Source organism: Hemitrygon akajei, chromosome 6, assembly GCF_048418815.1.
Source record: "Hemitrygon akajei chromosome 6, sHemAka1.3, whole genome shotgun sequence".
Lineage (NCBI taxonomy): Eukaryota > Metazoa > Chordata > Chondrichthyes > Myliobatiformes > Dasyatidae > Hemitrygon > Hemitrygon akajei.
Window position 1 is genome coordinate 15408138 of NC_133129.1, and position 27869 is coordinate 15436006.

The 27869-nt window shown below is 43.4% G+C and overlaps 1 protein-coding gene across 1 annotated transcript in view; it reads left to right on the forward strand.

The window, feature by feature from the left end:
- poln (polymerase (DNA directed) nu) overlaps window positions 1-27869 on the forward strand; it is a 293465-nt gene that overhangs the window by 127947 nt on the left and 137649 nt on the right. Inside the window, exons 10-11 of the mRNA XM_073047757.1 lie at window positions 15632-15689; window positions 23665-23742. Of these exons, the coding sequence (XP_072903858.1) occupies window positions 15632-15689; window positions 23665-23742 (136 nt within the window). The remainder of the gene's footprint in view (window positions 1-15631; window positions 15690-23664; window positions 23743-27869) is intronic.

The window sequence follows — 27869 nt, forward strand, 5'->3', positions numbered from 1 at the left end:
TAGTGGTGGTTAGGGGTGTGGTGGTGCGGGTTAGTGGGTGGAGGTGTTGAATAGCCTTACTGCTTGGAAAAAGTAACTGTTTTTGAGTCTGGTGGTTCTGGAGTGGTTGCTATATAGCCTCCTCCCTGATGGGAATGGGACAGACAGTCCCATCAAGTTTAGCATGTGATTCTAATCCATAATTGCCTGTGAGAAGTTAGCCAATGTTGTGAACTACTTCAGTCCCTCACAATGTTGTTGGGGAGCTAGTAGCAAGGAGCGACAGATTAAGGAATGGCAATGTACTGAGAATGGTGTGATTGAAAGGAGGAGGTTGCGCTCCTGCTGCCAAATGCAGAATATCAAATAAACCTTTTACAAGGAAACATTATGTTTCATGAACCTATGCAAACACCAATTCCCAGCAATGGAAAAGTCTACAGAAAGTGGTGGATGCACCACAGGCAAAGCCCTCCCCACCATTGAGCACATTTACATGGAGCACTGCCTCAAGAAAGCAACATCTGCCATCAAAGATCCTCACCATCCAGGCTTTCTCTCTTCTGGCTGCTGCCATCAGGCAGGAGGTACAGGAGCCTTATGTCCCACGCCACCAGGTTCAGGAACTGTTGTTACTCTTCAACCATCAGGCTCTTGAACCAGCGTGGATAACTTCACTCACCTCATTGCTGAATGACTCCACAGACTCATTTCCAAAGACCCTGCCACTCCTGTTCTCAGTATTATTAATTTGTTTTATTATTTGCACGATTTGTCTTCTTTTGCTCTATGGTTGTTTTTCAGTCTATGTTTATAGATAGCTTTTCATAAATTCTGTTGTATTTCTTTATTTTCCTGTGAGTGCCTGCAAGAAAATGAATCTCAATATAGGATATGGTGACATATACTGTATGTACTTTGATAATAAATTTACTTTGACCTTGACTTTTGAAAGATTTTAATGGTTAGCTCTTTTTGTCACAAGTATATCAAAATATTGAAACATCAAAGCATGGGTGCCATGGTTAGCACTGCACTATTAGAGTATGGAGGTCAATTCTGACATTGTCATATGTTCTCCCCGTGAACCCCATGTGTTTCCTCCAGGTGCACCGGTTTCCTTGTACAGTCCAAAGTCATAACAGTTAGTCGGTGATTTGGTTTCGTAAATTGTCCTGTGACTGAGCTATTGTTAAAGTAGGAGGATTGCAGGGCGATGCGTCTCATTGGGCCGGAAGGGCCTGTTCTGCATTGTATCTCAAAATAAAATAAAAATAAATAAATACAGTTCTGATCTAAAAGTCTTTTCAACGTTGCTGTGATCGCTGCCTCTGCCAGAAGTTCTTTCTTTCCCCTCAGATCTTATACCTTCAACCAAGCATCTGTTCATTTGGTCATACATGTCATCCAGCTATGACAATGAAAGCATTTATTTACATGTTCTAACATTATTTGGTGCCATTTTGTCAACATAAATGTCAGCTATTAGTACTTTAAATAAATGCTGCTTATATTAAAAGTTTGCATATAAGAACCCTCAACATTCTCACCTTTGACTGTCCTGTTTGTAAGTGTGATGGAAGGAGATAAAGATTAGCTTTTTTTGTCACATGTACATCATAACATACAGTGAAATGTGTTGTTTACATCAACAACCAACAAGGATGTGCTGGGGGAAGCCACAAGTGTTGCCATACTTCCAGTGCCAACATAGCATGCCCACAACTCATTGACACTTACTAACCTATACATCTTTGGAATGTGGGAGAAAAATGGAGTAAACCCATATGGTCACAGGGAAAATGTGCAAACTCCTTACAGACAGCAGCACACTTGGAGTACTACGTTCAGCTTTAATGCAGCAGGACCTGGACAATATCCAGGCTTGGGCTGACAAGTGGCAAGTGCATTCAATCCACGCAATTGCCAGGCAATGACCATCTCCAACAAGAGAGGCTCTAACCATCGTCCCTTGACATTCAGTAAATCCCCTACTATCCTGGGGGTTGCCATTGACAGGAAACTGAATTGGTCTAGCCATATAAACACCGTGGCTACCAGAGCAGGTCAAAGGCTAGGAATCCTGTGGCGTGCAACTCACCTCCTGACTCCCCAAAGCCTGTCCACCATCTTGCTCAGGCTCAGATCAGGAGTATGATGGAATACTCAGCACTTATCTGGATGAGTGCAGCTCCATCAACACTCAAGAAGCTTGACACCATCCAGTACAAGGCAGTCCACTTGATTGGTACCCCTTCCACAAGCATCCAATTCCTCCACCATTGACGAACAGTTGCAGTAGTGTGTACTATCTACAAGATGCACTGCAACCTACCGAAGTTCCTAAGGCAGCACCTTCCAGACCCATGACCACTACTACTATCATCCAGAAGGATGAGAACAGCAGATACCTGGGAACACCACCACTTAGAAATCCCCCTCCAAGTCACTCAACATCCTTGGAAACACATCGCTATTCCTTCATTGTCGCTGGGTCAAAATCATGGAATTCCCTCCCCAAAAGCACTGTGGGTGTACCTACACCTCAGGGACTGCAGCGGTTCAAGAAGGCAGCTCATCACCACCTTCTCAAGGGCAACTAGGGATGGGCAATAAATGCTGGCTTAGCTGGTGATGCCCACATCCTGTAAATGAATAAAAAAAAAATTAGCCACCGTGCTATGGGAAAGATGCCATTAAGTTGGAAAGAATACAGAGGAGATTTATAAGGATGTTGCCAGGACAAGCAACTGAGTTATAGGGAGAGGTTGGGTAAGCTAGGACCTTTATTACTGAGGTGTATAAAATCAAGAGGGAAATAGATAAGTTGAATGCATGCAGTCTTGAACGTGAAAGCACGTTCAACCACCAGGCTCAAGGACAGCTTCTAGCCTGCTGCTATAATGCTATTGAATGTTATTCTTGTATGATAAGATGATTCCTGACCTCACAGTGAACCTCTCTGTCCCTTTATTCAGGAGAGAGAGAGAGAGCCTGTGGAGTGTCAAATTGTTGGGTGAATTTGTTGTTCTACAGATCATGGTCTTTCTTGGGGGCCTTGCTATTGTGTGCTTGGTGGGTGGAGGGTGCTAATGCCTTTTGCTGAAGTAAGTAGGTGAGTGGAGGGTTGATGCTTTGTTGCTGCTTGTGCGTGGGAGAGAAGAGTAGGGGGGGATTCTGACATTTCACCATTCCTCATTCTTTTGGGCATTCTGTTTTTGTGGATGCCTGCAAAGAACAAGAATTTCAGGACATATATTGTATACATTCTCTGATATTAAATGGAACCATTGTACCACTGACCATTCTACATAGAACATAGAAAATTACAGCACGGTACTTAGGATATCGGAAACAAGAAGGCAAAGGTATAAGGTGAGGGAAAGGAGTATTTGAGAGGCAACATTTTTTACAGAGATTGAGATTGATATAGAAAGTAGAACATAGAACAGTACAGCACAGTGTAGGGCCTTCAGCCCACAATGTTGTGCAACCTCAACCTACTCTAAGATCAATCTAATCCTGCTCTCCTACAAAGCCATCTTTCTTTCATTCACGTGCTATCTAAGAGCTATGGCCTTATACCTCATTGTCTGTCTGCACTGCTCCTTCTCTGTAACTGTAACACTTTATTCTGCCTTCTGATATTACTTTTTCTTTGTACAGCCTCAATGCACCATTGTGATGAAATGATCTGTACAGATGGTATGCCAATCAAAGATTTTCACTGTACCTTAGTCTATCTGACAATAATAAACCAGTTTACCAACTTATGAATTTATTACTGATGCAACAAATTGGGAAATGTGGGGGGACAAGAAGCAATGCTGTGAAGAATTTTAAACATACACACATGAGTAGCACAGCCTCCATTGGGAAACCACCAGGTAGACAAGAGCCACACAGTCTGTGTACTGAGTTCCACTTAATAACTACAATTAGAACCGCTTATCAGCCTATTTCTTGAAGTACAGCTCCACCCTAATTTCAAGGGTGGGTAAGATGTGAAGCATCATGTTGTTGTTCTCCTTATCGATTTACCAAGATTCTGCAGTTACCCAGCTGGGTATAGCTCCCAGCAGACCCCACCTTAAAATTTAAAAGGATTATTCAGTGGCATCATTCCTGAAGCTGCATTTGTGCACAAACCCTGACAGACCCACCAACCCAGCCATTGAGGTGGAAGTCCCTCTTACCTGGCAAATCTTGCCTTGGGGTCAATGAGGTGAGCTTCCACCACCCTCTACAACCACAGAATCACCACATACAGATTGGAGAAATTCCTCCTCATCTCAGTTTGAAACATAGACACATGAGTAGCATAGCCTCCATTGAGAAACCCCCAGGTACAGTCACACAGCCCTTTATTCTGAGGCTTTGCCCTCAGATCCTCAACTCTCCTACTGATGGGAACATCCTCTCCATATCCACTCTATTCAGGTCTTGCAGCATCTGGTACATTTCAATGAGATTCTGCCACCCCCCACCTCATCATTCTGAACTCTTATCGAGTACAGACCCAGTGCCATCAAACACTCTTTATACATTAACCCTTTCATTCCTGGGACAATTTTTGTGAACCTCTTCTGGACCCTTCCAAAACCAACACATCCTACCTTAGAGAGCTGAAAATTGTTCAACGTATTCCAAACACATTCTGACCAATGCCTTAAAAAGCTTCGGCAGTATATCCTTGCTTTTATATTCTCATCCTCTCAAAATGAATGTTAACATTGTATTTGCCTTCCTTAGTACCAAACTCAATCTGCAACTTAATCTTGAAGGATTTCTGATTCTGGACTCCTATGCCCTTTTCACCTCTGATTTCTGAATTCTCTCCACATTTAGCAAATAGATTTCACCTTTATTCTTCCTACCAAACTGGACAAGCCCCACACTTCCCTGCGCTGTATTCCATCAGCCACTTGTTTGCTCACTCTTCCAACCTCTCCAGATCCTTGTGCAGACTCTCTGCTTCTGTGACACTACCTGTTCCTCCACCTATCTTGGTATTGGAAGGGTTTGCAAGAATGCACTTGAAGACTAAGGGGAAAGTAGAGGTGTGAGGTGGTTACGGAGAAGAGAAGAAGTGATGAAACCTTGAGTTGTTAATCCTGTTTCTTAGATCACTGACTTTCTTTTTTAATCCTCTGATGAACCTGAAAGCCAAGTGAGATGTAGAATGCACATCTGTGTCTGAAGACCAGGTAGCCGAGCTAAAATATTAATGGGTCAGCTTAGGGAGGTCACAAAACCAACTGTTGAAGGTACAGCGGTGGGTGTGGTGTATATGGATTTTAGACCAGGTTCCACAAGGTCATCCAGAAAGCCATGAGGCATAGGATCCAGGGAAACTTGACTACATAGATTCAGAATTGGCTTGTCCATAGAAGGCAGAAGGTGGAGGTAAATGGAGCACATTCTGCCTAGTGGTGTTCCACAGGGATCTGTTCTGGGACCCCTGATCTTTGTGAGCTGATTGAGAAAGTGGATGACTGGGTTGGTAAGTTTGCAGGTGACACTAATGTAGATAATGTAAAAGCTTGTTATAGGTTACAACATGTTATAGACAAGATGCAGATTTGGGTGGAGAAGTGGCAGATGCAGTTTAATCCAGAAATTTCACACAGAGTGTGGAATGCACTGCCAGTGACAGCGGTAGAGGTGGATACAATAGGGTCTTGTAAGAAACTCTTAGATAGGTACATAGAGCTTAGGAAAAAGAGGGCTATGCGGTAGGGAAGTTCTAGGCAGCTTCTAGAGTAGGTTACATGGTCGGCACAACATTGTGGGCGGAAGGGCCTGTAATGTGCTGTAGATTTTCTATGAACTATGTTCTATGTTCTAAAATGTGAAATGATGAACTTTAGAAGATCAAACTTGAAGGCAGAGGACTAGGTTAATGATAGGTTTCTTAACAGTGTGGAGGAACAGAGGAATCATGGGGTCATGCCCATAGATCCCTCAAAATTGCCATGCAGGTTGATGGTTAAGAAAATGTATAGTGTGTTGGCCTTCATTAATTGGGGAATTGAGTTGAAGAGCTGTAAGGTAATGTTGCAACTCTATAAGACACTGGTTAGTTCATACTTGAGAGTATTGTGTTCAGCTCTAGTCACCTCCTTATAGGAAGGGTGTGGAATCTTTAGATAAGGTGCAGGGGAGATTTACCAGGATACTGTCTGGATTAGAGAGCATGTCTTATGAGGAATGGTTGAGAAAGCTAAGGCTGTTCTCTTTGGAGTGAAGGAGGGTGAGAAGTGACTGGATAGAGACATATAAGATGATAAGGGGTATAGATCGAGTGGACAGACAGCCTCTTTTTATAGGGTGACAGTAGCCAATACCAGAGGACATCCAGTTAAGGTGAGTGAAGAAAAGTTTAAGGGAGATATTGGAGGTAGGTTTTTTATGCAGAGTGGGGTGGGTGGGTGCTGGAACAGACTGCCAGGGGTAATCAAGTCAAATGTCAAGTTTATTGTCATTTCGACCATAAACTGCTGGTACAGTACACGGTAAAAATGAAACAACATTCCTCCAGGACCCTGGTGCTACATGAAACAACACAAAACTCCACTAGACTATGTGAGTTAGATATGGCCCTTGTGGCTAAAGGGATCAGGGGGTATGGAGAGAAAGCAGGTACAGGATTCTGAGTTGGATGATCAGCCATGATCATACTGAATGGCAGTGCAGGCTCGAAGGGCCGAAGGGCCTACTCCTGTACCTATTTTCTATGTTTCTATGTGAGACAGCACAAGGCTACACTAGACTACATAAAACAACATAAAAACTGCACTAGACTACAGACCTGCACAGGACTGCATAAAGTGCACAAAACAGTGCAGGGCAGTACAATAATTAATGAACAAGACAATAGGCACAGTAGAGGACAAATTACAATATAATAATAAATGATGTAGATGTCAATCTACACTCTGACTATTGAGGAGTCTGATGGCTTGGGGTAATGATAGGGGCTGATATAAAAAGGACATTTCAAAAACCCCCAGATAGGCACATGGATAGAAGAAAAATAGAGGGTTATGTCCTGTGTGGGATTGAAGGGTTAGATTGATCATGGAGTAGGTTTATATAGATCGGCACAACATCAGTGCCCATAATGTGTTGTTCCATGTTCTATTAGTGAAACGTTCTGAGAGGAAATTCTGTACAACAGACTAGAATATGGCAACACGATAGTGTAGCGGCAGCACAACGCTTTACTGTAGCAGTGACCTGGGTTCAATTCCCACCACTGCCTGTAAGGAGTTTTACATTCTCCTCATGACTGTGTGGGTTTCCTCTGGGTGCTCTAGTTTCCTCCCACAGTCCAAAGACCTACTGGTTGGAAAATTATTTGATTATTGTTAATTGTTCCATGATTAGGCTGGGACTAAATTGGGAGATTGATAGGTGGTGCAGCTCACAAAGGGCTGGAAGGGCCTGTTCTGCAATGTATTGCAATAAATACTAGTGGAAAACCAACATCATTGTGAAATACCCTCCTGTAAATTTTAAGCAATTGTCAATGCCTAAAGAAACTGAAATTAACCTCCCAATGATTGTCCACAAGTGACTGAACACTCTCTAGCAAGTCAATATCAACCCACCCTCCATGTAGCAGGTTGCATCATTAATAAAGAATCGGAGTCTAAGAGATTGGGTGAGTGTTGAGGGTCTGTTGGAGAGAAGTCCTCCAGGTATCTACAGCTGAGAAAGAAGCACTGTTTCTGATGTAAGCTTCCAGACTAAGGGTCGTAGTCTCAGATGTCCTAGCGAAGTGGAGAGAAATTTCTTTGGAATCCTCTCTCTCCCTCTCTCAGTGGGATGTGGGTGGTCAGACACTGAATGTACTCAAATCCGAAACTGATAGATTTTTAGATTCTATGGACATTATAAAGATACTTGACATGTCTCTTTTAACCCTCACCAATTTTTATTGATGCACCATGGAATGCATCCAGGTGCACCACGGCTTGGTACGGCAACTGCTCTACCCATGAGCGCAAGAAGCTGCAGAGACTTGTGGGCACAGCTCAACATATCAAGGAAGTCAGCCTCCTGTCCATAGACTCTGTGTAAATTTCTCGCTGCCTCAGTAATCAATCAAAGATCCCCATCCACCCCAGACATTTTCTCTTCTCACCCCTCCCATCAGGCAGAAGATACAAAAGCTTGAAAGCACATGGCACTAGGCTTAAGGACAGATTCTATCCCACTGATATAGGACTATTGTATAATCCCTTAGTAGGACACAATAGACTCTTAACCTCACAATCCACCTCATTATGGCCTTATTCTGCATTATGTTATTGCTTTCCCTTATACTACCTCAATGCACTATGTAATGAAATGATCTGTATGGATGGCATGCAAAGCAAGTATTTTACTGCATTTGAGTACATGTGACAATGATAAAACAATTTACCAATTTATCAATAGTTTCTATTAAGTTTGAGGAAAATCAGTTAGAATTGGAATTGGTGTTAGCTTATTAACAAGAGATAATGAAAACCTTGTCTTGCATATTGCTCATACAAATCAAATCAATTATATGGAGCATTGAGGTTGTAGCAGGTAAAACAATAACAATACAGAATAAAGTGTAACAATTACGGAGAAAGAGCAGTGGATGTAAACAACAAGGTGCAAGATCATAACGAGGTAGATTATGAAGCCAAGAGTTCATCTTATTGTAGCAGGGAACCATTTAATAGCAATGGGAAGAACAGGAGGATCTCTGCACTTCCAGAAAATGAATCGTCTGCTCTGTGCTGTAATCCTCTGATCTGCTTTGGTTCCAAGATGTTAATATCTTTGTGATCAAAAATTTATTTACTTAGAGCTGTAATTATTAATTGAAACGCGAGTTAGACAAGAGAAGTTGGGTTTTCTTCTTGGAACAAAGGATGAAAGGAGGTTTGACAGAGGTGGGTGCAATCACAGCAGGATTAGAGAGGGTGAACAGAATGAAATGGTTCCCATTAACACTCAGTTCAAGGGGCTGGGTCCACATACTTCAGAATCAGAATCATATGTCATGAAATTTGCTGTTTTGTGGCAGTAATACAGTGCAATACATAAAAAATAACTATAAGTTGCAACAATAGCCATAAGAATATAAATAAGTTGAGAAAAAAAGAGGAAAAAATAGTTATGTAAAATCAGATTACTCTGCCATGGACAATCCTAGACCGGCTGCGAAAGGAGGGGGATGGGGATGGGGATGTTGGTCATTGGGCTAGCAACCCCATCCCATAAAAGCCCAAAGATACAGAAATGGCAAAGACCTCTTCCCTGTGAATGGCAGGATACATCAAGAAGATGGGCTACACTTGGGAAAACTTTTAAGGACTGGCCCAGGTCAGAGGACTCTGGTGAGCTGCTGTTTGTGGCCTGTGCCCAGTAGGGGTGAACAGCTTAAGAAGAATGTTCATGGGTGCTCGGACCATTCAGAAATCTGACGCTGAGGGGAAGAAGCTGTTTCTAAAATGTTGAGTGTATGTCTTCAGGTTCTTGTACCTTCTCTCTGATGCTAGTAATGAGAAGAAGATATGTTCTGGATGGTGGGCTCCTTCATAATGGATGCCGCCTTCTTGAGGCCTCCCCTTTTGAAACTGTCCTCGATGGTGGGGCAGCTAGTGCCAGTAATGGAGCAGGCTGAGTTTGCAGCCCTGTGCAGCTTTGTCCAGTCCTGTGCATTGGAACCTCCATACCAGACCACGGCACATCTGCAGAAATTTGCTAGTCTCTGGTGACGTACCAAATCTCCTCAAACTTAAACTGTTGCCAAAAGGTGAATATGAGTTACATGTGACAGTAATAAGCCAATTTAGCAATTTATCTATTTACCAATTAAGAATATGTCATGGTAGTATTAGCAACACAGAGGAAAGGGTAATCTTTGAATGGAGACATGCTACAGGTGGAGGGGTCAGAGGCTCAAGCGTCTGCCATTCCAAATGAGGACAAGATTTATTTCCCCTGCTTGTAAATCTTTGGAATTCTTAAAGAGGCTAACAATTTATCTGTGAAGTTGTGTTGAAGTCACAGGAGCACTGACTTTAGCTGACTGACTTCATGGGAGCGTGGAAGTGATTAGCCTGAGAACATGAGCAGGGTAAAGCTGTTCAATTTCACCAGCTGCTGTAACAGTGTCATTGAGAAGGAGAACATCACCACAGGAGGGCCTGGAACTTGTCTTGAAGATTGTTTAGACACAAAAGCTGAGAGTATCCTTGAATGAACCTAATGCCAGTTTGACTAATCTACCTCCTACTGGTTACTTAATTATTACATGAAAGAGGAGGACATTTGGCCCATCAGCTCCATGTTAGCTCTCAGCAGAGAAATTCCATCAGTCCCATCAGATTTGGAACAGAATTAGGCCATTCAGCCCATCGAGTCTGCTCCACCATTCAATCATGGCTTCTTGATTATTATACCCATTTTCTCACATTCCTCCTTTAACTCTTAACCTCCTTACCAACCAACAACCAATCAATTTTGCCTTAAGTACACCCCATCACAACCCCATCATTTGTCCTCCAGAATGAATTCCACAGATTCATCACTCCCTGTCTTGAAGAAGTTTCTCCTCTTTCCTTTACTGTGAAGCTCTGCTCTCAGATCCCAGATTCTCTCACTAATGGAAACATCCTTTCCCTGTCCATTCTACCCAGGCCTTTCGGTATCTGGTAGGCTTCAATGACTTCTGTCCTCATCCATTGAGTACAGGCTTAGAGACATCAGAGGTTAAACTTTTCATTCTTGTGAATCTCCTCCAGACCCTCTCAAGGGCCAGCACATGCTGAGAGCTGACATGGAGCTGATGGGCCAAATGTCCTCCTCTTTCATGCAATAATTAAGTAACCAGTAGGAAGTAGATTAGTTAAACTGGCATTAGGTTCATTCAAGGATACTCTCAGCTTTTGTGTCTAAACAATCTTCAAGACAAGTTCAAGGGCCTTTAGGTATGGGCTCCTTTCCTTCCCTCCTTATTTCCCCTCATTTGCGCTACCCAATTAACCTATCACCCTATCTTTGGTTTGTAGCGGGAAATCAGGGTACCCAGGGGAAAGTTCATGGTCACAGAGAGAATGTGAAAACTCCACACAGAAAGAACCAGAGGTTGGACTTGAACCCGGATTGCTGAGCTGTGGGATTGTAATCTGCAGGCTCTGTCACCGGGACTGATTTGAGCTGGGTTAGAATTGAGGACAAATTGGTAATATGAATAGGAAAACGGGAGGCAGACACTGGGGAAGGAGGGTAGACCAGAAGAATCTTTTCTTTTTAGGATCCCTGTTTCCCTGTAAACTGAACGGTTTTGGGCCCCTTATTTACAAAAGGATGTGCTGGCACTGGAGAGAGTCCAGAGGAGGGTCACGAGAATGATGGGTCTGGGCCTATACTCATTGGAATTTAGAAGAATGAGGAGGGATCTCATTGAATCCTATAGAATATTGAAAGGCCTAGATAGAGTGGATGTGGGAGGATGCTTCCTATAGTGGGTGAGTCTAGGATCAGAGGGCACAGCCTTAGAATAGAGGCTTTAGAACAGAGATGAGGAGAAATTTCTTCAGTCAATGGGTGGCAAATCTGTGAAATTCATTTCCACAGACAGCTATAGGGACCAAGTCATTGGGTATATTTCAAACAGAGCTTAGTAGGTTCTCAATTAGTAAGCGCATTAAAGGTTATGGAGAGAAGGCAGGAGTATGGGGCTCAGTGGGATAATAAATCAGCTGTGATGGAATGACGAAGAAAATTCAGAGGGCCAAGTGGACTAATTATGTTCCAAGGTCTTATGGTCTGGAGACACTAATCAATTTTCACAAGATTCTGCAGATGTTGGAAATGCAGATCAACACACACAACACAGAGGGATCAGAAGTGGAGAGAGTGCGCAGCTTCAAGTTCCTGGGTGTCAAGATCTCTGAGGATCTAACCTGGTCCCAACATATTGATGTGGTTATAAAGAAGGCAAGACAGTGGCTATACCTTACTAGGTGTTTGAAGAGATTTGGCATGTCAACAAATACACCCAAAAATTGTTATAGTTGTACCGTGGAGAGCATTCTGACAGGCTGCATCACTGTCTGGTATGGAGGGGCTACTGCACAGGACTGAAAGATGCTGTAGAAGGTTGTAAATCTAGTCAGCTCCATTTTGGGTACTAGCCTACAAAGTACCCAGGAGCAGTGTGTCAGAAAGGCAGCGTCCATTATTAAGGAGCTCCAGCACCCAGGCATGCCCTTTTCTCACTGTTACCATCAGGTAGGAGGTACAGAAGCCTGAAGGCACACACTCAGCGATTCAGGAACAGCTTCTTCCCCTCTGCCATCTGATTCCTAAATGGACATTGAATCTTTAGACACTATCTCAATTTTTAAAAAAATATACAGTATTTCTGTTTTTGCATGTTTTTAAAATCTATTCAATATACATAATTGATTTACTTGATAATTTATTATTTTTATTTTATTTAGTATTATTTTTTCTCTCTGCTAGATTATGTATTGCATTGAACTGCTGCTGCTCAGTTAACAAATTTCACGTCACAAGCCGATGATAATAAACCTGATTCGGATGTGCTGAGTTCCTCTAGCATTTTGTGTGTTGCACTAATTCATTTTGTCTCTGCCAGTTTTGAGACAATTTGCGTAAAAAAAACTTTTCCTCACATTGATCTATTGACCTCCCAGTCAAGCTTGGTATGTCTTGCACCTTATTCTCTGCCTGCACTGCACTTTCTCTACAACTTTTTCACTTTATTCGGCATTGTTATTGTTTCACCTTGTTCTAGCTCATTGCACTGTGTAATGATTTGACCTGTGTGAAACAATCTTTACACTCCGTACCTTGGTACATGTAACAATAACATATCAATTCCAATTCCAATTCTCCTTCGATTTTCTGCTAACACTTTATGTATGTTGACCCAATTGGAACTGTGTGTTAATGGGAATGACTTCATTTTCTAACCTAACTGTGATTGTGTCTACCTTTGCCAGATCTCCTTCATCCCTTTGTTCTGAGAAGAACAACACAACTCCTGCCGTGTATCTTGCGGGTTAGTTAAAATCTAAAGCAGCAAATAAATGGATTTTTGTTAGGGAAACCTGTTGAGATTTTGGGACCAACTCAGTTCAAAGAATTACGGCACATATCATGAAATATTCATTTCCTGGAAGTGCAGAGACTCTCCTGTTCTTTCTGTTGCTATTAAATGCTTCCCTGGTACAAAGATCCCATAATCTACCTCATTACGATCTTGCACCTTATTGTCTTACCTGCCCTGCACTTCCTCTGTGGTTGTTACACTTTATTCTGCATTGTATTGTTTTTCGTTGTACAACCCCAATGCACTGTGTGTTGATTTGAACTCTAAACAGTATGGGTGGCGGGGAGGGCATATGTCTCAACCAAAGAAGGCATAAGGCGCTCCTTCCTTCTGCAAGCCTGCAGTTCACCCTTGGACAGGGTAGAGCACCTGCTTAGCCCCCAGTGAGGGTCACGAGAAGCCATGGGAGTAGGTAGTGGATGGTTGTATGTGCAGCTGGTGCATATCACAAGTTCCAGTTACGTGATCACTGATGCCAGGCAGACAATATCTGAAGAGTATTGATAATGGCTGGGGTCACCTGTCTTGTAAAGGCACTGCCCAGAAAAAGACAATGGCAAACCTCTTCTGTAGGAAAATTTGCCAAGAACAATCACGGTCATGGAAAGACCATGATCACCCACATCATACGGCATGGCACATAATGAATGAATGAATGAATGAAACAGTATACAAGACCAGCTTATCACTGAGCATGTGACAATAATAAATCAATTCCAATTCCAGTTCTAGATGGGTCAAATGCAGGCAAGTGGGACTAACTGAGAAAGACAGTTTGGTTGAAATGGGCTGAAAGGCCTGTTTACATGCTGGATAACTAAATGACTTTAAAGTGACTGTATCTGCATTGTTATTGTTTTACCTTGTTCTACTTCAATGCACTGTGCAATGATGTGATCCATATCAACAATATGCAAGACAAACTTTTCACAGTATCTGTGACAATAATAAATAATAAAAAAAAATAAAAAATCTAATTTCAATTCTGTTCCCATTGGATTTTCCTCACATTTAATAGAAGCTATTGATAAATTGGTAAATTGGCCTAGTATTATTAACTGTACTGAGATACAGTGATCACCTGGGGCACATGGAATGGTGGCTGTAAATTCAGCTTACCCAGCTGACCAAGCATTGGAGAGGCAGCTCGGCATGGTGAGTGGTTTTCTACCATTCCAGTGAGTCACAGTGTTCCCTCTTCATCACTGTGTGGTTCTGATCATCTCATTACACAGGGGACACAACAGCAGAGTGCAGAATAAGGTGTGTCAGTTACTGAGAAAGTGCAGAGCAGTGCAGGCAAACAATAAGATGCAAGGCAGTAATGAGTCACTGTTCAAATGGATCAAATCATTACACAGTGCAGTGAGATACAGCAAGGTAAAGCAATAAAAAACAAGGTTCCTTAAGGTTGTCATAGCTGGGGGCAAGCTGTTGCCCATGTGGCAGGCTCCCTCTCTCCACACTGGGGGCAGTAGTGTGGAAAAGCTCCTACTACCTGTTAAATTCTCCCACTGGTGTGCAGCTCAAATAGCCTCCGACAACCAAGTTCAGCTCCTGGCTATTCAGCTTGGCAGAACTGTTTCTACTGACAGGAGAAGGGCCAAAATTGGGTTACTGGTGCCTTAAAACCAGTCGCTTCAGGCAGATCAGGCTTGTCAGCCGTGGTTGGCAGCTCACATAGGAGAAGGAAAACTCTGATCTCAAACCTCCGCAGCCTTGTGGCTATTCCCATGCACGGCAACTCCTGTGATGCTGCTGGTGCCATTCCTTCGGATTGATCAGCTGTGTGGAGAGAGGGAGCCTGCCGCATGGGCAACAGCTTGCTCTCCGTATCATTCTGCCCTGGCTTGTGCATCATGTAGACAGCTAGGATGCAACATTCACGGTCAACCGTGACCGACGGAAGGTCCCGACAAAATAACAGTGCAGAATAAAATGTAACAGCTATAGAGAACATGCAACAATAGTGTCCAATAGCAGGGTAGAAGCTGTCCTTGAGCCTGGTGGCATGTGCTTTCAGACTTTTGTATCTTCTGTCTAATTGGGAAGTGGGATGGGGAAAGAAAAGAGTATATCCAGGGTGTGTGTGTGTGTGGGGGGGGGGGTGTCTTTGATTATGCTGGCTGTTTTACTGCGGCAGTAAGATGTATAGACAGAGTCTATAGAGGGGAGTCCGGCTTCCAAGTTGTGCTGAGCTGTGTCCATAACTCTCTGCAGTTTCTTGCAGTCACGTGCACAGCAATTGCTGTACCAAACCGTGATACATCAAGACAGTATGCTTTCTATGGTACGAAAATAAAAATTTGTAAGCACGCACAGGACATGGTAAATTTCTTCAGTCCAGGAGTTCCCAGCCTGGGGTCCACAGTCCCCTCAGTTAATGGGAGGGGACAATGGCATAGAAAAAGTTGAGCACCCCTGCTTTAGGCTCGTCAGGATGTAGAGGCACTGATATGCTTTCTTGGGAGCTATTCTTCCGAAGCAGAACTCAACATTTGTGGTTTTCTGTGTTTCTTTCAGAATATTCAAGCAATTCCAAAGCAGCCAGTCCAAATTACCAAACTGCAGTATATCCAAGGTAGAGTATATAGCAGAGGTTGGCATCATGTTGTCCTGTTTGTTCAATCTGAGTGCATCAGGAGAGGCCAGAATTTATTGACCTTCCCGGCTTGGCCCCAGCAGAGGGTAGGACATCTTCTCAAATCGCCTCGAGGAGCGGCTAGACGTGGCATGCTAGTAGAGTGGTTATTTTAAGAAACTTGGAGCAGTGATGTGGAAATGTGAATTCCAATCTCCCCATGACTGCTGTGGAAGTCAAATTCAGATAATTAAATAATCTGGAAGTAAAAAGCTGCTGAGCCATATAGCAAGAGATTACTGGACTTTTAAAGAGATTTTTAAAGATTAAGAGATTAACTTTATTCATCATGTACATTGAAACATAAGAATCAGGTTGAAAATCACTGGCAAATGTCATAAAAATAGTTGTTTTGTGACAGCAGTACATTGTAATAAAGAATAATAAAAACCTATAAATTATAAATAAGTATATATAAAAATTAAATTAAATAAGTAGTGCAAAAAGAGAGCAAAAAATAGTGAGATAGTGTTCATGGGTTCACGGACCGTTCAGAAATCTGATGGTGGAGGGGAAGAAGCTGTCGCTGAAATGTGACGTGTGTGTCTTCAAGCTCCTATACCTCTCCCCTGATGTTAGCAGTGAGAAGAGGGCATGTCCTGGGTGATGGGGGTCCTTAAAGATGGGAACAGCACATCGAATATCACATCAAAGTATCAAAATATTGAGTGAATTGTGTTATTTGAGTCACAGTCCGAGGATGTGTTGGGGGCAGCCCCCAGGTGTCGCCAATGCTTCTGCCGGAAACATAACATGCCCACGACGTACTAGAGGTTGAGGTTCCAGAAAAACGCAGAGAGTGCCCAACGTCACTGAGAGGGAAATTGATGCAGTCTGTAATGAAGTATATAATAATAGAATCACTAGAAAAGAAAAATAGATTTCACTGAAGTCAGCTTGGATTTATGAAAAAGAACTAATGCTTAACTAATCTATTAGGATTAGTCTGATAGTCTAATTTTTTAGAAAGAAGAGAGCTGCCTTGATAGAGATGTTAAGATAGAGTGGACAGCCAGATACTTTCCCCTAGTCTGGAAATGGCTAATATGGGGGGCATAATTTTAAGGTATTCGGAGGAAAGTATAAGGAGGATGTCAGAGGTAGGATTTTTACAGAGAGTGGTGGGTGCGTAGAATGCGATGCCCAGGGTCGTAGTAGAGGGAGATACATTAAGGACATTTAAGAGACTCATAAATAGGCACATGGATGAAAGAGAAATGGAAGGCTATGTGGTAGGCAAAGGTTAGGTTGATCTTAGAGTGGGTTAATGGGTCAGCACAACATTGTGGGCCAAAGGGCCTGTACTATGATGAACTGTTCTATGTTCTATTGGAATTCATGAGAGTGTGATTAGAATATCTAAGGAACAGCATGAAGTGTTATCTCCAGATCTTCAGAAGTCAATTGAAAAGTAGCTACAGGTGAGGTTGATCAGCAAGTCTGGAGTGCACCCTGCTGGGGTGAAGTTGTCAGACTGAGAACTGGACAGAAAACAGAGAATGTGAATAAGTGACTTTTTGTCCAAGTGCCAGGCTATGAGCAGTTCTTCACAATTTACTCTCAGTGGTCACTTCATTTGCTACTTTATGGCTTTCTGCTGCTGTAGCCCATCTAGGTTCGAAGTGTTGTGTATTCAGAGAAGCTCTTCTGCTACACCATGAGTTACTGTTGCCTTCCTGTCTGGCCATTCTCCTCTGACCTATCTCATTAACAAGATGTTTTTACCCACAGGGCTGCCGCTTACTGGATGTGTTTTGATTTTCGCATCGTTCTCTGCAAACTATAGAGACTGTTGTGCGTGAAAATCCCAAAAAAGTTCTGTGGGCTTAAAAGCTTTGTTAACAGTTTCTGAGATACTCAAGCCACCCAGTCTGGCACCAACAATCATTCCATAGTCAAAGTCACTTAGATCACATTTCTTCCCCATTCTGATGTATGGTCTAAACAACAACTGAACCTCTTGGCCATGTCTGCATGCTTTTATGCACTGAGTTGCTGCCACATGATTGGCTGAATAGATGATTGCATAATGAACAGGTACAGTGGTGTACCTAATAAAGTGGCCACTGAGTGTACATCGGTGTTGTGACTATATGTAATAGTTCTGGGTTTGCTGATGGTGCAGAGTGAATGTAAATTGAATAATGAGGAGGAAGGAGGATGTAAAGGCACCCAGGGGAAACACATGAGCTGAAAGAGCTAAGAGACAACATGACAGATGGAATATTATGGGAGGTGGGGGGTGGGGGAATGTGAGATTATCCACTTGTGTGCTAAACAGAGAAGCAGAGCATTTTTAAACAGTGACAAATTTGGAAATGTTGAAGTTCAAAGGGACCACATATCCTTTTACTCATTGAAAGATTATGGGCAGATGCAGCAAGCAATTATGAAGGCAAATAGTGTGTTGGCTTATACACTCGGTGTCCATTTATTGCCCTGTTTCTTAATGCAAATATGTAATCAGCCAATCATGTGGCAGCAATTCGATGCATAAAAAGCATGCTGACATGGTCAAAAGGTTCAGACCAAACAGCAGAATGGGAAGAAATGTGATCTCAATGATTCTGACTGTTGGTGCCAGACAGTGTGGTTTGAGTAAACACAAAGTACACTGCAGATGCTGTGGTCAAATCAAGACGTACAAAAAAGCTGGAAGAACTCAGCAGGTCGGGCAGCATCCGTTGAAAGGAGCAGTCAACGTTTCAGGCTGAGACCCTTCATCAGGACTAAAGAAGGAGGGGCCAGGGACCCTATAAAGAAGGTGGGGGGAGGGTGGAGAACCAATCAGAGAAAAGATCAAGGGGAAGCAGGGTGGGGATAGGCAGGAGAGGTGAAGAAGGAATGTAAGGGGAAAGCACTATGGGTAGTAGAAGAAGTCAGAATCATGAGAGGTGATAGGCAGCTAGAAGAGGAGACAGAGTGAAGGTGGGATGGGAGAAGGGTGAAGGAGGGAATTACGGGAAGTTGGAGAATTCGATGTTCATACCAAGGGGCCGGAGACTACCCAGACGGTATATGAGATGTTGTTCCTCCATCTGAAGTTTGGCCTCATCATGGCAGTAGAGGAGGCCATGTATGGACATATCCGAATGGGAATGTGAAGGAGAGTTGAACTGAGTGGCAACTGGGAGATCCTGTCTGTTGTGGCGGACGGAGCATAGGTGCTCGACAAAGCGGTCCCCCAATCTGCGTCGGGTCTCGCCGATGTAGAGGAGGCCGTACCGGGAGCACCGGATGCAATAGATTACCCCAACAGACTCACAAGTGAAGTGTTGCCTCTCCTGGAAGGACTGTTTGGGGTCCTGAATGGTGGTAAGAGAGGAGGTATCTCAGAAACTGCTGATCTCCTGGGATTTTTATGCACAATAGTCTCTAGAGTTTGCAGAGAATGGTTCGAGAAACAAAAATCATGCAGCAAGCCATAGTTTTGCAGGTAAAAACGTCTTGTTAATGTGAGAGGTCAGAGGAGAATGGCCAAACAGGTTCAAGGTGACAGGAAGGTGACAGTAACTCAACCAACCATGCTTTATAACAGTGGTGTGCAGAAGAACATCACTGAATGGCACTACATGTCGAACCTTGAAGTGGATGGGGTGCAGCAGCAGAAGACCATGAACGTACACTCAGTGGACACTTTTTTAGGTACAGGAGGTACCTAGTAAAGTGGCTACTGTGTGTATTAGGAGAGGACTGAAATAAAGGCGTAAAGAAGTCTTATTGAAAATGATAAAGCCTCTGTGGGACCTCACCTGGAATACTGTGTACGGTTTTGATTCCTTACTTTCGAGGTTGTGTAGCAGAGAATTACCAACCAACTGCTGGGATGGTGGGTTTGTATAAGGAGAGTATGAGAAAATGCAGAGGATGTTTCTCCTGGCTAAGGAGGGTGGCAGCAGGGGGTAGTAGTCTCAGAATAATTGAGGTTGTTTTGGACTGAATGTGGTAAAATATGAAGGGAGAGGGCTGTGGAGGCTTTGTCATTGTTTCCCCTCCCCCAAATTCAGGTTCAAGTTTATATTGTCATCTGCCTATAAATATACTGTACAGCCAAACATAGATTTCGGGATATGAAGGAAATCCAGGAATGTGGAGATATTGCAGGAGATGTGGAGATCAAAAGCAACACTCACAAAATGCTGGAGGAACTCGACAGACCAGGCAGCATCTATGGTAAAGAGTAAGCAGTCAATGATTTGGGCCAAAACCCTTCAACAGGACTCAGGATGTGGAGATCATTTGTGATTATGATGAAAGGCGAAGCAGGCTCAGTCTATTCTCGCTCCCAATCCCTCTCCTCAGATGGTCATGGTCCTCCCTTGGGCCTTGCAAGTGGTGAAGAAGAAAAGAGGGAGAAGAGAGAATGCTGGGGCTGGGAGTGAGAACTGACAGAGTCTGCCAGTGTTATGTTGGACACCAGTGCATCTTGTAACATTCCCATCAAGCATCTGGCAGGAAAACCTTCATAAAGGCTGAAATACCGATTAATATTCTGCTTTCTGGAAACAGGTTGAAATGACTGAATTTTGTTGGATGGAAAGAAATGCAAATAGAACTTTCAATATATCTGAGGACAAGTTCATAACGTGATGAAGATATTTAAAGTACACCTGCTCAGACTGCAACAGCTGGAAAGACACCCAACACCAGCAGGAGTGTGGTATCTGCTGCTTTTCCTGTCCATGGGCAGTGTAGCGGTTAGCATAACTCTTTACAGCACCAGCAACCCAGCTTCAATTCCTGCAGTTGTCTGAAAGAAGTTTTTACGTCCTCCCTGTACTGGGTGGGTTTCCTGCAGGTACTGTAGTTTCCTTTCACATTCCAGAGACATTTGGATTAGGGTTAGTAAGTTGTGGGTATGCTATGTTGGCACCGGAAGCATGATGACACTTGTAAGTTGCCCCCAGCTCACCCTCGGACTGTTGGTTATTGATGTTAAATGATCCATTTTGCAATGACGTATGTTTCAATGTACTTGTGACAAACAGAAATAATCTGTTTAATTTTCAAGATAATTAACTTTAAAAATCTGTAATTGATTATAAATGAAATTTTTTAAGAGTAAACAAATCTTAGCAGCACAACTACAGCATGTCACAGACTCTTTATTACAACTCCCTCACCTACACAGCAACCATCAGATCACATCCCTCTTGGCTGCTGTACACTACACACCCCCTGCCCACTCACAAATGCTCCTCAGTGTGTCAGCCTCTCTCCAGAAGCACAACGGCACCACTTGTCCACAGCCACGAAAGACAAAACATAGATTAGTTCTTGAACATAAATGCAAGAGGTTCTGCAGATGCTAGAAATCTTGAGCAACACTGGCATCAGGCCTGACTTGCAGAGTTCCTCCAGCACTTGCTGCGTTGCCCTTTTTCTAGCTGAGTGTGGTCCTTTCTTATTTATATTATTTATATTAGTTTATATTAGGCAAGAAACGGTGTTGGATAGACTGTTGAGTCTGAAGGCTGATAAGTCCCCGGGACCTGATGGTCTGCATCCCAGGGTACTTAAAGTGGCTCTAGAAATCGTGGACGCATTGGTAATCATTTTTCAATGTTCTATAGATTCAGGAACAGTTTCTGCTGATTGGAGGGTGGCTAATGTTGTCCCACTTTTCAAGAAAGGAGGGAGAGAGAAAACAGGGAATTATAGACCGGTTAGCCTGATGTCAGTGGTGGGAAAGATGCTGGAGTCAATTATAAAAGAGGAAATTATGACACATTTGGATAGCAGTAGAAGGATCAGTCCGAGTCAGCATGGATTTATGAAGGGAAAATCATGCTTGACTAATCTTCTGGAGTTTTTTGAGGATGTAACTATGAAAATGGACAAGGGAGATCCAGTGGATGTAGTGTACCTGGACTTCCAGAAAGCTTTTGATAAAGTCCCACATAGGAGATTAGTGGGCAAAATTAGGGCACATGGTATTGGGGGCAAAGTACTGACATGGATTGAAAATTGGCTGGCTGACAGGAAACAAAGAGTAGCGATTAACGGGTCCCTTTCGGAATGGTAGGCTGTGACCAGTGGGGTACCGCAAGGTTCGGTGCTGGGACCGCAGCTGTTTACAATATACATTAATGATTTAGATGAAGGGATTAAAAGTAACATTAGCAAATTTGCTGATGACACAAAGCTGGGTGGCAGTGTGAAATGTTAGGAGGATGTTACGAGAATGCAGGGTGACTTGGACAGGTTGGGTGAGTGGGCAAATGTATGGCAGATGCAGTTTAATGTGGATAAATGTGAGGTTATCCACTTTGGTGGCAAGAACAGGAAGGCAGATTACTATCTAAATGGAGTCAAGTTAGGAAAAGGGGAAGTACAACGAGATCTAGGTGTTCTTGTATATCAGTCAATGAAAGCAAGCATGCAGGTACAGCAGGCAGTGAAGAAAGCTAATGGCATGCTGGCATTTATAACAAGAGGAATTGAGTATAGGAGTAAAGAGGTCCTTCTGCAGCTGTACAGGGCCCTGGTGAGACCCCACCTGGAATATTGTGTGCAGTTTTGGTCTCCAAATTTGAGGAAGGACATTCTTGCTATTGAGGGAGTGCAGCACAGGTTCACAAGGTTAATTCCCGGAATGGCGGGACTGTCATATGTTGAAAGATTGGAGTGACTGGGCTTGTATACACTGGAATTTAGAAGGATGAGAGGGGATCTGATTGAAACATATAAGATTATTAAGGGATTGGACGTGCTGGAGGCAGGAAACATGTTCCCGCTGATGGGTGAGTCCAGAACTAGAGGCCACAGTTTAAGAATAAGGGGTAGGCCATTTAGAACAGAGATGCGGAAAAACTTTTTCACCCAGAGAGTGGTGGATATGTGGAATGCTCTGCCCCAGAAGGCAGTGGAGGCCAAGTCTCTGGATGCATTCAAGAGAGAGTTAGATAGAGCTCTTATAGATAGCAGGGTCAAGGGATATGGGGAGAGGGCAGGAACAGGGTACTGATTGTGTATGATCAGCCATGATCACAGTGAATGGTGGTGTGGGCTAGAAGGGCCGAATGGCCTACTCCTGCACCTACTGTCTATTGTCTATATTCTCGGGCAATGTGCTGCAATTAGGGCCAAGCTGTGCATCCACAAAAAGCTCATGGAGTTTCACAGTCATACAGCACAGAAACAGGCTCTTTGGCCCATCATGAACATGCTGACTATCAAATACCCATCCATTCTAATCCCATCTAAGGAATGAATTCCACAGATTCACTACCCTCTGGCTAAAGAAATTCCTCCTTATGTCCTTCCTAAAGTGACATTCTTCTATTCTGAGGCTGTGCCCTATGACCTTAGACTCCCCCACTTTAGGAAACATCCTCTCCACACCCACTCTATCTAGGCCTTTCAAGATTTGGTAGGTTTCAATGAGATCCCCTTTCATTCTTCTAAACTTCAGTGAGTACAGACATGGAGCTATCGGATGCTATCAAACCTATTGGTGAGTAAATGCGCTCTTCATGACATCAATTGAATAAATGACCCTTTTCAAAGATACAGAATAGTCTGCCATGTTTGCTTGTTGTACCATGAGCGTTCTGTGATCTGTTAATCCATCGACTCTGAGGCACGGTGGGGGTGGGGCATCCTGAAAACACAGAAACTATAAAGTGAATGCCAGATTAACCCTTCTGATCAGAGAGCAGGCTGAAAGTTGTCAAGCAAGCAATGCTTAAAGTGCAAATTTAAGATTAATACACACGAAATGCTGGAGGAACTCAGCAGGCCAGGCAGTAAATATGGAAGGGAATTAATAGTCGATGTTTCAGGCCGAGTCCCTTCATTAGGTCTGGAAAGGAAGGGGGCAGAAGCCAGAATCAGTTTAGAATATTCTGTAGAATGCAAAGGGACTAATGTAAATCCAGGGGAAAGTTCCATTGTGCCTGTGTTCTGTTTGTAGGAAGGGAGGCGGACTCGATATCGATCTCACCGAGAAGCATGTTTCTTTCATCGGATGGGTGGACATTTTTAGCAGCAGGTAAGCAAAACAATAGCAGAGTGGGAGCAGCTTAAAGCTGAACCAAAGATACCAAAAATGTTTTACATAAAGCTGAAAATAAAAATACATTTATTTTATGTTGCCTCGGAATAAAGGGACATCTCTTTAGACTGAGATGAGAAAGAATTTCTTTAGTCAGAAGGTAGTGACCCTGTGGAATTCATTACCACAGAGGGTGCTGGAGGCCAAGTCATTTTGTGTACTTAAGGCAGAGATTGATAGATTCTTGAATGGTAAGGGAATTAAAGGTTATGGAGAGAAGGCAGGAGAATGGGGTTGAGAGGGATAATAAATCAGGTGATGGGCTAAGTGGCATAGCACTGCTCCTATGTCTTATGGTCTTGTGGCTAAAATTCTTTTCTTCTGCTCTTTCCCCACTCCTGTGGATGTACAACTTTACAAGAATTTGAACTTAGAAATCTCTGGTGCCCCTACTCCCATGTTTTTATCTTTTTTCTATGTTTCTTTACCTTGATGTTTCACTCCACTTATCTCCTTAGATAATACATAGAAACATAGAAAACCGACAGCACAATCCAGGCCTGTCAGCCCATGATGCTGTGCCGAACATATACTTACTTTAGAAATTACCTAGGGTTACCCATAACCATCTATTTTTCTAGGCTCCATGTACCTATCCAGGAGTCTCTTAAAAGACCCTATCATTTCCGCCTCCACCACCATTGCCGGCAGCCCATTCCACACACTCATCACTCTCTGTGTAAAAAACTTACCCCTGACATCTCCCGTGTGCCTACTCCCCAGCACCTTAAACCTGTGTCCTCTTGTGGTACCCATTTCAGCCCTGGGAAAAAGCCTCTGATTATCCACACGATCAATGCCTCATCATCTTGTACACCTCTATCAGGTCACCTTCCATCCTCTGCCACTCCAAGGAGAAAAGGCCGAGTTCACTCAACATATTCTCATAAGGCATGCTCCCCAATCCAGGGCACTTCCTTATAAATCACCTCTGCACCCTTTTTATGGTTTCCACATTCTTCCTGTAGTGAGGTGACCAGAAACGAGCACAGTACTCAAAGTGGGGTCTGACCAGGGTTCTATAAAGCTGTAACCTTATCTCTCGACTCTTGAACTCAATCCCATGATTCATGAAGGCCAATGCACTGTATGCCTTCTTATCCACAGAGTCAACCTGCGCGGCAGCTTTGAGTGTCCTATGGACTCGGACCCCAAGATCCATCTGATCCTCCAAACTGCCAAGAGTCTTACCATTAATACTATATTCTGCCATCATATTTGACCTACCAAAATGAACCACCTCACACTTATCTGGGTTGAACGCTCAGCCCAGTTTTGCATCCTATCCATGTCCCGCTGTAAACTCTGACAGACCTCCACGCTATCCACAACAACCCCAACCTTTGTGTCATTAACAAATTTATTAACCCATCCCTCCACTTCCTCATCCAGGTCATTTATAAAAATCTCAAAGAGAAGGGGTCCCAGAACAGATCTCTGAGGCACACCACTGGTCACTGACCTCCATGCAGAATATGACCCATCTACAACCACTCTGCCTTCTGTGAGCAAGCCAGTTCTGGATCTGCAAAGCAAGGTGTCTTGGATCCCATGCCTCCTTACTTTCTCAGTAAGCCTTCGATGGGGAACCTTATCAAATGCCTTGCTGAAATCCATATACACGATATCTACTGCTCTACCTTCATCAATGTGTGTAGTCACATTTTCAAAAAATTCAATCAGGCTTGTAAGGCATGACCTGCCCTCGACAAAGCCATGCTGACTACTCCTAATCATATTATGCCTCTCCAAATGTTCATAAATCCTGCATCTCAGGATCTTTTCCATCAACTTACCAACCACGGAAGTAAGACTCACTGGTCTATAACTTCTTGAGCAATCTCTACTCCCTTTCTTGAATAAGGGAACAATATCTGCAACCCTCCAGTCCTCCGGAGCCTTCCCCTGTCCCCATTGATGATGCAAAGATCATTGCCAGAGGCTCAGCAATCTCCTCCCTTGCCTCCCAAGTAGCCTGGGGTACACCTCATCTGGTCCTGGAGACTTATCCAACTTGAGAGTAGTCCACCCAGAGAGTGGTGGATATGTGGAATGCTCTGCCCCAGAAGGCAGTGGAGGCCAAGTTTCTGGATGCTTTCAAGAGAGAGTTAGATAGCGCTCTTATAGATAGCAGGGTCAAGGGATATGGGGAGAGGGCAGGAATGGGGTACTGATTGTGTATGATCAGCCATGATCACAGTGAATGGCGGTGTTGGCTAGAAGGGCTGAATGGCCTACTCCTGCACCTATTGTCTATTGTCTATTGACACTTTCCAAAAGCTCCAGCACATCCTCTTTCTTAATGTCAATATGCTCAAGCTTTTCAATCCTCTGTAAGTCATCCCGACAGTCACCAAGGTCCCTTTCCTTAGTGAATACTGAAGCAAAGAATTCATTAAATATCTCTGCTATTTCCTCCATTTCCATACACAGTTTTCCAATGTCATATGTACTTACTTGATTGGTCCTATTGTCTCATGTCTTATCCTCTTGCTCTTCACATTCTTGTAGAATGCCTTGGGGTTTTCCTTAATCCTACTCAGCAAGGCCTTCTCATGGCCCCTTCTGGCTTTCCTAATTTCATTCTTAAGCTCCTTTCTGCTAGCCTTATAATCTTCTAGATCTCTGTCATTACCTAGTTTTTTGAACATTTTGTAAGCTTTCCTTTTCTTCTTGACTAGATTTTCAACAGCCTTTGTACACCAGGGTTCCCATACCCTACCGTCATTTCCCTGTCTCATTGGAAGGTACTTATGCAGAATCCCTCGCAAATATCCCCTGAACATTTGCCACATTTCTGCCGTACATTTCCCTGAGAACATCTGTTCCCAATTTATGCTTCCAAGTTCCTGCCTGATAGCTTCATATTTCCCCTTAACTCCAGTTAAATGCTTTCCTAACTTGTCTGTTCCTATCCTTCACCAATGCTATGGTAAAGGGGATAAAATTGTGATCACTATCTCCAAAATGCTCTCCCATTGAGAGACCTGACACCTGACCAGGTTCATTTCCGAATACTAGAGCAAGTACAGCCTCTCCTCTTGTAGGCTTATCTACATATTGTGTCTGAACACACCTAACAAACTCCACCCCATCTAAACCCCTCTCTCTAGGGAGATGCCAATCAGTATTTGGGAAATTAAAATCTCCCACCATGACAACCCTGTTATTATTACACCTTTATAGAATCTGTTTCCCTATCTGCTCCTCGATGTCCCTGTTTCTATTATGTGGTCTATAACAAAACAGTAGAGTTATTGACCCCTTCCTGTTTCTAACCTCCATCCAGAGAGATTCAGTAGACAATCCCTCCATGACTTCCTCCTTTTCTGCAGTCGTAACGCTATCTCTGATCAGCAATGCCATGCCCCCACCTCTTTTGCCTCCCTCCCTGTCCTTTCTGAAACATCTAAAGCCTGGCACTTTAAGTAACCGTTCCTGCCCCTAAACCATCCAAGTCTCTGTAATGGCCACAACATCATAGCTCTGAGTACTGATCCACGCTCTAAGCACATCCGCTTTGTTCATAAATACAAACACAAAATGCTGGCAGAACTCAGCAGGCCAGACAGCATCTATGGGAGGAGGTAGTGACGACGTTTTGGGCCGAAACGTCGTCACTACCTCCTCCCATAGATGCTGTCTGGCCTGCTGAGTTCTGCCAGCATTTTGTGTTTTTATTTATTTATTTCCAGCATCTGCAGATTCATCCGGTTTGTTCATGATGCTTCTTGCCTTAAAATAGACACATCTCAAACCATCGGTCTGAGTGCATCCCTTCTCTATCACCTGCCAATCCTCCCTCTCACACTGTCTCCAAGCTTCCTCTATTTGTGAGCCAACTGCTCCTTCCTCCATCTCTTTGGTTCCCACTCCCCAGTAATTCTAGTTTAAACTCTTCCCAGTAGCCTTAGTAAGCCTCCCAGCCAGGATATTCGTTCCCCTCAAGTGCAACCCGTCCTTTTTGTACAGGTCTCGCCTCATCTCAGCCATGCATTTATCCTCCACCTCACTCTATTCCTATACTCACTGTCGCATGGCACAGGCAGTAATCCTGAGATTAC